Source organism: Sinocyclocheilus grahami, unplaced genomic scaffold (genome assembly GCF_001515645.1).
Source record: "Sinocyclocheilus grahami isolate Dianchi unplaced genomic scaffold, SAMN03320097.WGS_v1.1 scaffold45.1, whole genome shotgun sequence".
In the NCBI taxonomy this organism is placed as follows: domain Eukaryota; kingdom Metazoa; phylum Chordata; class Actinopteri; order Cypriniformes; family Cyprinidae; genus Sinocyclocheilus; species Sinocyclocheilus grahami.
Window position 1 is genome coordinate 215,376 of NW_015505224.1, and position 11,436 is coordinate 226,811.

General features: G+C 35.7%; 2 protein-coding genes across 2 annotated transcripts in view; one reads left to right on the top strand and one right to left on the bottom strand.

Moving 5' to 3' along the window:
• The first annotated feature begins 1,783 nt into the window (after window positions 1–1,783).
• Window positions 1,784–8,577, top strand: LOC107582485 (tumor necrosis factor alpha-induced protein 2-like). Its single transcript, XM_016268335.1, has 11 exons — window positions 1,784–1,893; window positions 3,699–4,359; window positions 4,938–5,049; window positions 5,548–5,670; window positions 5,769–5,863; window positions 5,976–6,068; window positions 6,154–6,280; window positions 7,573–7,698; window positions 7,794–7,949; window positions 8,122–8,243; window positions 8,324–8,577. Exons 1-11 carry the CDS (start codon window positions 1,830–1,832, stop codon window positions 8,484–8,486), a joined length of 1,842 nt encoding a protein of 613 aa, XP_016123821.1. The 5' UTR covers window positions 1,784–1,829; the 3' UTR covers window positions 8,487–8,577.
• Window positions 8,578–9,735: 1,158 nt separating this feature from the next.
• LOC107582538 (uncharacterized) overlaps window positions 9,736–11,436 on the bottom strand; it is a 10,127-nt gene continuing 8,426 nt past the window's right edge. Inside the window, exons 6-7 of the mRNA XM_016268435.1 lie at window positions 10,056–10,177; window positions 9,736–9,892 (exon numbers count right to left, since the gene is read on the bottom strand). Coding sequence (XP_016123921.1) covers window positions 9,736–9,892; window positions 10,056–10,177 — 279 coding nt within the window. The remainder of the gene's footprint in view (window positions 9,893–10,055; window positions 10,178–11,436) is intronic.

Here is an 11,436-nt window from a genome sequence, read left to right on the forward strand (position 1 = left end):
TCATACAAAAAGGTTTTGCAACACCCATATAATGTCTGATGCACGTGAGAATGACACTTTTAGAAACACTCGTAGTATTAGGACAAAAGCATCAGTAATGGACAGACATTTGGACTTTTGTCAGAAAATAGCATAATCCCCCTGGTCAGTATCACCGCACTCACCCCAGTCCTCCCTGACACTGTTTCCCAATACTGCATAATGGACTGTTATTGTTTTTTTTAGCTGAGCCAGGTCAAGGTTATGCAGTAAGTGATAAAGCTAGGTCAAGAATTTAATTAATTGTTTTTCCAGTGCCAAATTACTCATTCTTTTGGCTAAGGCAAGCAAATGTTGTCAAAAAGGAGTGTACTTTCCCTTCATTGGGATTTTCCAAAAAAGCAGGGCTCCAGACTTCCAGTACCATTCAAGCTATTCTCACTAATTAGAGGGAATGGCAGGATGAGGACATCCTGTGGATTTCAGATATGGAAAGGGAAATGTGTGAATGTGTTCATGTTATGTTATATGTTTAAGCATACTGTCCACAGGACAATGTTTTAGAGCTACATGAGAACACAGCTGAAAGGAAGCATGTCCGCCATTAAATCTCTGTTGGATGAACACTATAAAAAGAGCAGTATAGTAGTACATTTACATTTAGCAGGCACTTTTATCCTTACAAATGAGGAACATCACAAGCAATTAATCATAATCAACTGTACTTTCAGTACTGCAATCCTGTTTCAGAAGTAAACTGGAATAAAAGTAAGAGAGAAAGTATATAATTTTTATAATATAGGCTAATATATTTAAAGGATATGTGGTTGTAGGTTCCAATAGAAGCCCCTGAGTGAGACATCACATGTGATATTTTATATGAAAAATCTTTGTTTCTTCTCATTTTTATCATCACATAAAATGTGTTACATTTTATGTTATTCTTATTGTCTATATTTATTGAGAGATCACTGTGAACACTGATTCATCATGTATCTTTCATGTGGCTGTAAAATAAAGCAGATTATTGGATGGTTTACACGAAAATACTATTTCCCTTTTCTTCTTCAAACATTTCTTTTTTTATTTTAGTGTATTACTTGCTGTCTCTTTGTAATTAACTGTGAAATTTACTTGCGATTTCTGATTGATCAGAATCGTTTCTACACCAAATTTTTGGTGATTATCCTAAATGCTATGGTAAAAATATGATTTTGTTAGATCACAGAGCTTATTGTTTACATTAGGCTTATTTAACTTATTTATTTAATCTAATTTAATTAACATTATTTATTTAATGAAATATAAAGTTATAACGGGCACCAATGCGCCATACCATAATACCTCAGACAATTTCACAATGTCATTCATTCATTTATTTTATTTTATTTTACAGTGATTTTGTGACAACCACAGCCGGCGTTTTTTTTTTGTGCGTAAATGTAACAAGGTATAGGCTATATATAGTCATAGGATAATCTCCATGTTACTTTGTTAGCCGCTTTAATAGTGCAAACTATCAATTAAATGATTCTAAACAATCGAGAACCTTAACCTTAAGAAGAAAGCAAGACGTTCATGATTATTTCTTGGCTCATGTCTGTTTATATTTCTTACTGCTATATAAATAAACTTGCCTTGCCCTCTACAGATCCCTTAAGTAGCCAATGATAGATTGGAGAGGACTGTATGGGATGCACTGTGATGTTGAAGATATGCTCCGCCCCAACCACACGCTCGCGCTCTTGAAGACTATAAAACTAGGTCCGTTATTTCCTCAAATCGTTTAATTCAACGTGAATGAAAGAAGATCGAATTGAAATTCAGGTTTTTTTTCGTCCTTAGAAGAAATGACAAAAAAGCTCAGAATGCGAAACATTTTTACACGGCATCCCCAAAAGAACAATATTCCAGGTAGGAAGACTTAATGCTTATTAGATCTCCTTGTAACATTTTAGATTATGGAACATTATTCACTAATAAATGGTTGCTTATTTGCATGCATATTACTAGCATATTGGCTGTTTCTTAGCAAGTATAAAGCACATTAATGCATGACCATATTTTAATCCAATTCCTAAACACAACGACTACAGCAACTACTTTACTTACTATCAATAACAGCAATTTATGAGTTTATTGAGGGAAAAGCTTAGTGAATACTAGTGAATATGTGTTCTCTAATCTATGAAATACTTTTAGGGGTGTTCAACTGTGTCATTTCAACATTTTGTGTACTGAAAGACAAAAATGTTATATATATATATATATATATATATATATATATTATGGAATCAGCAGTAAATAATTTCAATGTAAAAACACTTCAACCCACTTAAGAATCTTAAGTGTAATATTGTGTAAATGTATATTAACGTTGTTATAAATGTATTTATATTTAAGTAAAACCAGTCACTGTCAATATTGTTACGGATAATTAATTTGAATTTCATCACTGACAATGACAATGTTTTTACAGTCATATCCTAACTAGACTATACGTGTAAACTCCATGGAAATCTTACTTTTGTCGATATACATTGCATCATACTGTATATACACTCTTAAGAAAAATGGTTCTAAACAGTACCAGAAAAGGGTTCTTCAGCTTGTAACAATAGCAGAACCCTTTTGTATATATTATTTATTAATATTGTTTTTACTCCTCTATCTGCCTGGTCTTATAATTTAATAATTAATTATGCATTTAGCAGACACTTTTAGCCAATGCTACTGACGGTGCATTCAGGCAATATATTTTTTTACCAGTATGTGTGTTCCCTGGGAATCGAACCCACAACCTTTTGCGCTGCTAATGCAATGCTCTACCATCAGTGCTCTTAACAGTTATTAGCTGAATACATTAATGACAATTGACATTGAACATGAATACATGCATAATAAATAAAACACAAAATAAGAACAAAAAAATAGATGTGATGAAGACCAAGTTTCAGTGAAACAATCACAATCCAATCAATATGATGCCTTTAAGTCCATCATTTTGGTGTGATTAAGTAGCGATCTTTCTCTGCAGATGATGAGGTTGTGGGATGTAATACATCTGAAATACACAATTGAGTTTAGAGTTACAGTGTGTCCATGTGTTTGTGTAAAAACAATTATGTTTATGATGGCCAAAAGCAAAAAATGACAGTATGTGAGCCCTTCACAATCTTAAAAGAAAAAAGTGATATAAAGTCATGGGATAGTTTTAATATTTATTGTGACTGGGTATGTTTATACACAAACCCAAGTAATAATTAAAAAAATTTGTCGCTTTTACCTACTTACTGGAGAGGAGGAGAGAAGTTTCCACAGCTTAGCAGAGCTGCACACACTTACATGTGACCAAAAACAAAACAAAAAAAAGAGAGATAAGAACATGTTTGTTAGGAAGCCAGTTACATTTTTAAAGTTAAATTTGTATTTAAATTAAAGAATGAAATCATTTACCTGTTGAGAGTGTGTTGACAGTCTGGATCACTGAACTCCAGAAAATCAGTAATGATGAGCTTTGACAAACGCTAACACAAAGAAACATTTCAGCATGACAGGGTTCTTCAGAATGCTATGGTTCTAAATAAAACCATTACTGCATGTAAAGCACCTTTAAAGAAACGTCTTTTTTTAGAGTGTATGAATGTTTTTTTTAATGATAAAATCAAACCTTGCTTGTGCACAGTAAGAAAAGCATCTTTTTTTCCTCTTCTCTACAGTGGTCCCCACTTTTAAGCAGAATCTCCAAGAATGCCGCTTTGTGGATGCAGGGAAGCAGCTGATCACCCGAGAAGACCGTCTGTTTGAGTTGAAGCAGGATGGGATTGGATCCAAAATTAAGCTGGTGGAGGAAGAGGAAGATTCAGAGGCTAGACTAGCAAAAGACTACGAGGACTGGATGGAGTCGGTGATGCGGATGCTGGAAAACTCCCTCGACCTCCAGAGTCTTGAGGAGCAGGAGTTACTGAAAGGAGCAGTCCAAGCCATACTGCAAGAGGAGGAGCAGGACATGCGCTGGAAAGGGTTTCAAGAAAAGGAACGCCCACCATGGAGACCGAGGAGGTGTAAACAGAACCACGAGGCTCTGCTGGAGCGACTTGTTCAGAGGAGGATGGAAGAAGCGCAGTCAGACCCAAGAGTTGAGATACATTCTTCCTTGCAGCAAACAATCATTTGCAATGCGAAACAACTGAAAGAAGACTTACTGAAAGTTGTGACATGGGTGAGCAGCTGCTACCCAGAACAGGAGAATGTGTGCCAGTTTTATGCCACACTGTACCATAAGACCTTCAGTGCAAGACTGAGAGAAGTCGCAGAGTACACATTGTGCGATAAGGACTGCGTACTTTTATTGCAGTGGGTGAACCAGGATTACCCCAAGTAAGAGAAGCTAATGATACTATAATGTTTTATCTCATAGTATATACATGTAATGACCCTGCATGCACCATGTTCCTGTGAGTGTTATATTATTTTATTTTACTCTGAGCAAAACAACAGGCTTAAGAAATTCTCTGAGAAAACTGCCTTTTTGCAGTTAGATTTAATTTGATTTCTCTTTGAACTACTTGGTTAAAAATAAGAATGGAAACTGATGAGATAATTATTGATAATTTGGTTCATAAATTGGTTATTAGATATTAAAACAATAGTCCACCCAAAACATTAATATTCTGTCTTCATTTATACACATCATGTCACAGTGTGGCCTAGTATTCTTTTGGACTCCATTAACTTTCATTGTATGCACAAAAACAGTTGAACATTCTTCAAGATATCCTCTTTTGTGTTGCACAGAAGAAAGTCAGTCAAAACAACAGATTTTGAATGACATGATGGTGTGTAAATGATGACAGCATTGTCATTTTTGGGTGAACTATTGCTTCAAATGCTGATCTTTCCTCTGGGTTGTGATACAGTTTTTCAGAGTAATATAATTTGTCTTTCTTTGTTTACAGTATTCTAAACAGTGGAAAGATAAAAGATGTGATTGATCACACAAAGCTTGATCCGCTGCTTCCTGAAGACATGATTGCACCACTGGAACAGCAGTTTTTGATCACAACGGAGGTTTGATGCTTTATGATATCTTTACCTATCTTTACCTCTGTTTTATGTCACTTTAAGCCAAGACACCATATTAAACAGGGTAAAGTGAGTTTTCAATAATAGATACTTCCCCAGCTAATTAATTGCATTAAGACAATAAATTTGTTTTACAGTATTCTATAATGTTATGTCTAGATATGCAAATAGAGCATTTTAATTGAAACATGCATAAATTTGCATGAATGAAGCCATATATATATATATATATATATATATATATATATATATACTGGCTCAGAGCAGAAAAGAGGCCTTTAAAGACTTAGATGCAAACTACAAATGCAAATAGATAAAGTACAATACAATAAGCACTTAGAAGTGTATTATATACGTTTTCTTTCCTTAGTTTAAGAGAAGCAAAATATTCAAAAATCTCACAATTTTGAAAACACAATTTCTTGCCTTAGATGTGCTTCCAGCAAAAAGCTTAAGTTTTAATTTTCTCACATTGTTCACTAGACGGAGTTGAGCACATGCCTTCACAATATTCTGGACAGAGAAGAAACAGTCTGGAAGGAGAGAGAACTTCCACAACTGAGAGACCAGGTGTACTGCTGTGATCAGGCCATTGATATCATCGAGGTAATTAAAAAGGGCAAAAGTAAACCATTCTTTACCTTCATCAAATAATGGATTTCTGGAGGAAAACTAATCCCCCCCCCCCCCAATACTTTTCTTAGTGCTTTCATAAACATGTAGTGTGTGCTCAGCACATGCTAGGCAAAGAGGCAAAAGCACAGAGGATCATATGCCAGATGATACATTTTCTGACAGAGTGAGTAACTCTTAGCTATTTAACTGATTCATTTCCCAAAATACCATCCTTTTTTATCATTCTTACTTTAAGTCTGTACTTCTATTATAATTAATTCAATTCCATCCCACAGTTACAAAACATTTCATGACAAGGTCATGAGGAGCAGGCAGACCAACACTGAGGCCGTTTTGATGGTCAACCTCTCATGCCTCGTACAGTGCAGGTGCATGTCCCTTTTATTCAGCTAAAACATCAAATCAAACCTTTCTGAATTTGTGTTGAAATTGTTTTTGTTTTTTTTCCCACAGGAACTATATTACAAAGAATGCACATCTGTTCCCTGAAAATATCAAAACTGATTGTCTCTCGTTATTGGCTACCATGACAGAAAGCAGCCACTGTTACTTTACTTCTAATATGCATAGGGAACTTAAGGTAAAAGCAACATTTTGTTACTTTCACTATTATGTAATGAAACAAAAAAACAAACGTATTTTTGGCCAATGTTCTGTCAAACTTTTAGAATATGAATTTCAAGAGTGTTGTGAATGTTGATGTTCAACTTCTGCCATGGGAGTTATTTGACCTAAAATGTGCTTCATGTACTGTACATCTTTTTAATTGTTTTTATTCAGTAATACATAGTGTATGTATGCATGTATGCATATATATATATATATATATATAGAGTGGGCCAAAATTCCTCTACAGCGATGTGAAAGACTCATTGCCAGTTATCGCAAACACTTGATTGCAGTTGTTGCTGTAAAGCGTGGCACAACCAGTTATTAGATTTAGGGGGCAATTACTTTTTCACGTAGGGCCAGGCAGGTTTGGACAGCTTTTTTCCCTTAATAAAAGAAATCATCATTTAAAAACTGCATTTTTCATTTACTTGCATTATCTTTGTGTAGTATTAAAATTTGTTTGATGATGTGAATCTTTTAAGTGTGACAAATATGCAAAAAATGTAAAAAACAGGAAGGGGGCAAAAACCTTTTCACACCACTGTATTTATATATATATATATATGTATATATATATATATATATATATATATACAGTATATATTTGATTATTAGTATTTTTATAATGTATAAACATATACAATTCCATTAAAAAGATTATTTTATGAATAGGAAGTTTAGAACAGCATTTATATGTAATAGGCATATTGGGAAAAATTATAAATGTCTATACTTTCACTTTTGATTAATTTAATTCATCCTTGCTGAATAAAAATAATAATTTATTTTTTTTAAATTCTAAACTTTTTTAATGGTAGTAAATATTAAAATATTTATATAGTTTATAAGTATCTACTGAACTTTCAAGAAATCATATTTTCACACCACTGGCCCCAATTATGTATATGTATTTTAATATTTACAGTTTTCCACTAGCTTTATCAAAACACTCCTATTTAATTATGGCTATAAATAAACCAGACCCTAGTCTAGACCAGCACAATAGATTTTCATTGTTTTCAAAAACCCTCATTGAGGTTTGTCTTGGCAGTGAACACACTCGTGTGAGCAGTTGGCTGCCATGTCCTAATTCTTCCACTGTATATAAAAAGCCAAACTATTACCTTTTATGAACTGCTTGTCTAGTTCATATGAGAGAATCAGATAAACGGTTGCTTGAGCAGATCCAGATCACGACCAGATCCTGCATCTGAGTTCATATGCTTTAAAATAAACATGTCAATGCATGTGTTTCTGCAGGACTTGTACAGGAAGGTGGGTTCCAGCGAGTGGCTCAAGCACAGTGAAGGTGTATGTGAAGAGCTGCTGGCAAAGCTGGACAGACATATTCAGAAATTCATCAACTGGGACAAAATGTGTTGCCAGGTATAAACATATGTCAAACAAATAGATTGATTTGTTGAGTAATTAATTTCCATTTCAGATTGATTGATTGATTGATTGATTGATTTAATGAATAGGAGCTACTGGGTGGGATGCATAAGGAGTTTCTAGCCGAATATGTACGGAAAATGATGAAGCAAAAGATCAAACTTTCAAATAAAGCACAGCAACAGATGGCAGCATCATCACTCTGCATAAACAGTGAACGCATACATACATACTTCACTGCAGCTGTAAGTACATATGTCCTACTTAAAGGTCATAGTTTTGTTCAAATACTGTCTTTTACCCCACTTTAATATGCAAAAATTACACAAATAATGTCTTAGGAAACCAATTTTATGATTACTTTTTAATAATAAGGCATTGTCTAATATTCAAATCCTCATTAATTCATTATCACAGGGATCAAATTTGGATTGGTTGAAAGACATTCTTCCCAATTTAGCGGGTCTGCTGCAACTACAGGATCCAGACAGCATAAAGTTAGAGTTGGTAACTCTGATGAAGCTTTACCCTGATCTCAGGTATGGTATTTTCTGCTGTGCAATTATTTATGCAAAACAACGACCACTGCAATTTTCTCATGTCCGTGTTCTTGTTACAGTGAGCGTCACATTTCTGCTTGGCTGAGACTCAAAGGAAGTCTTTCTCCATCAGACCTCAAGATGATCCTGAAGAGCGTCACTTGCAGCCAGAATCAGCTCAGTGAACAGCAGGACTCACTCCGGTTTAGCAGGAGCTTTTTTTCCACAGTGAGGATCAAATGAATTTTGCTTGATAACATTGCTTGTGTTCATTTGCCTGCTTTTGTAAAATTGCTCCTGCTCAGGCATTTTGCAATCATTTTGTACATACTGAAATTCTGGAAATCACCATTTTTACTTTTTGTGTTACTCCTTTGAAATTTGTCTGTTTTTTACTTTCCAGTTTAATATGGATTATGAAAAATAAACCTCAAAGAATTTATGGTAACTGTGTCTTGTTATCAGCATCAAATAATTCCAGTACACACATTTTAATAGTTTATTTGCCGCTTTGTGTGGTGATTACTGGATTATGGGAGTGCCTGTAACAGACATCTACAAACAGGATATGGTGTGATAGGTTCAAGTTACACTTCGGAAACACACCTGCTGTCACAATACATGTGTAGTTCCTGAAAGAGTCTGTTCAGAAAGATTTCCCGACAAGCTACATCCTCTACAGGAACACAGGATGTAGTTGTAGTGTTCATGTTTTTACCTCCTGCTTCCTATCCTTGAAAAATAACAGTCAATCAGCCATACAGATGCACAATGTAAATGTATTTCAAATGTAATGCTGTTAAAAAAATAATAAAACTAAAAAACACTTGTTATACATTTAAAGTGACTTGTTTTACAGTACCACTGACTCTTGTATGATAAAATAATCATACATAAAAGAAACACTGTGTTGTATTAAATAAGAATCAAATTAATTACAACCAATATAAATATTAATAATACAAGAGTATTTTAAGTTCATAGCTGGACATTTTGTTACATTTGTATTTAAATCTTTATTTTAAGGTGTCCTTGTTACAGTGTAACTATACATTTAAGTACTGAGTAATATTAATTAACTACATGTACTTACTATATGGTTAGGGTTAGGATTAGGGTTACTTGCATGCAATTATGCATAATTTATTGTCATTATAATAGTAAGTACATGTAACGTGTCACAAGGACACCTTAAAATAAAGTGTTACCCATTTTTGTAACAATGTAAACGGTAGCAGTCAAAATTAATAACTCTGTGAAAATTATACTGTCATAGACATGACATACCAAAAAGGTAATTAATGTTTCTCAAGTTGTCCAGATTTTCATGTAAAATCAAAAGGACATTAGATACAAACAAATACTGTATCTGATGAAAATGTAAAAATACCTGTATAAATAACTAACATTCATAACCGAATGTTACAAAACAGTAATGCCATTGAATTAAACTTGTAAACAAAGGTTTTACAATTCTGGCTGATGTTGTTATTCATATCAGACAACAGCAAAGTCCCTTCAGAGGCTGACAGGTGACACGTCTAGGCTTCAGATCGAGGCCGAGGTCCCGGCTCACATCCAGCACTTCCCTCACCTGTCGCTCTGAAAACACCCCCTTCCAGCGCAGCAGACCAGGTACATACTGCTCACTGCAAAACATTGAGAAGAAGACTTCACTGCACTGTCTGATGAAAACAAAATCACTCTTATAAACATGAATACTCTCATAAATACTACTATAACAAATATTTCCAGGCCTGTCATTATGTGTACAAAGTATATACTAATTTAAGTGTTATTGGCTAAGTTTACCTCTCCTGAGGGAAATCTCTGAACAAAGCACAACAGGTAATCTTCAGTGCTTCTACATCACGGTGAAGCAAAACTTCACTGAGTCTCTGAAGGAGATGGTTCTGCTGGTCATCACTGCCATTCTGTAATAGAGATACATTGGATACATTGTCTATGAAAATACTGCATTGCATTGATGCTGTGGCTAATGTTAAATGAGTCATACTCTTGGGAATTGATTGTCACTGACAAAGTTCTTTTTAATTCAGTATCTTAAAGGCATTGTATGGATAATTTAGTTGGTATTGCATTATTTACTTTAATAAGCAATGGTAGAAATCAATCAATTTTTATTCATGTAACAGATGTAAATGGAAACCATGTAGGAACATACTTGAATGTACTTATGTATGTATGTATAAAACTGGGCCTTTACCACCATTATGAGTGTAATTAAATTTACTATAATTACATTTTAAGATAAGAAATTTTAAAGGCCACAATGCATCAGGAAAATAGCCCTCAAATGTACAGTTCCCCTTCAGGAACTCGAGCTGCGTCGAGATTTGCTTTGGGAACGCCCTTGCGTGACCGCGTTCTGAAGCACGTGTCAAATCCGTCCAATGGAGCAGCAAGACGTCACGAGCAGGGTGACGTAAGCACCAGAAAGCATAAAAGCGCATCCGGCCGGGCGCCACCCAGCTTCTGCTCTTCAGTAGCGCTCTGTGTATGTGTCTGTCTATTTACTGTTGTCTGTCCGCACAAGCACTCATATATATAAAACAATGAGAAAGTCTATGGCGAGCGAACGGCATTACAAACGCTGTGTTCCTCCCTGCCCACAATATCTGGCGGCAGGGGATACACACGATTTGTGTGTCGTTTGTTTAGGAGCAAAGCATGCACGGTCAGCTTTCGAGCAGCTGATTGTCATCACTGCGAGCTCTCGCTGCGCACGCTCCGCTCTCTCTTGGCTGTGTTTGATGAGAGCGCCCCGGCTCGCGATCCTGCTGGCAGCAGTCCCGCTGTTGCCGAGGCACAGCGCAGACTGTTGTCGTGGGGATCGTGGGTGGATTAAGCGGAGGGATCCGAGACGGGCTCGTCTTTTTCTCGGTCCTCACCCGCTAGATCCGCGGCTCTCTCTCTCACGGTTTGGACTCGCCACCACAGTCTCTCGCGTATGAGGTGTGATTCGTGCATTCACCAAAATAAAATATCGTTGGGCCAGCCTAGAAACAGGACGCTCGTCCTAAAAATAATTAGACGAGCATGTTCTGAATCCAGATCACAGCCTTCACGACGGGGGCCTTCTGTTTTTCCCGATCTCCATGCTGAGTGCCAAGATCGTGGGAGAAACCGTACTCATCCCGTATTACAGCCCCACAGTCTCGAATTATTCAAA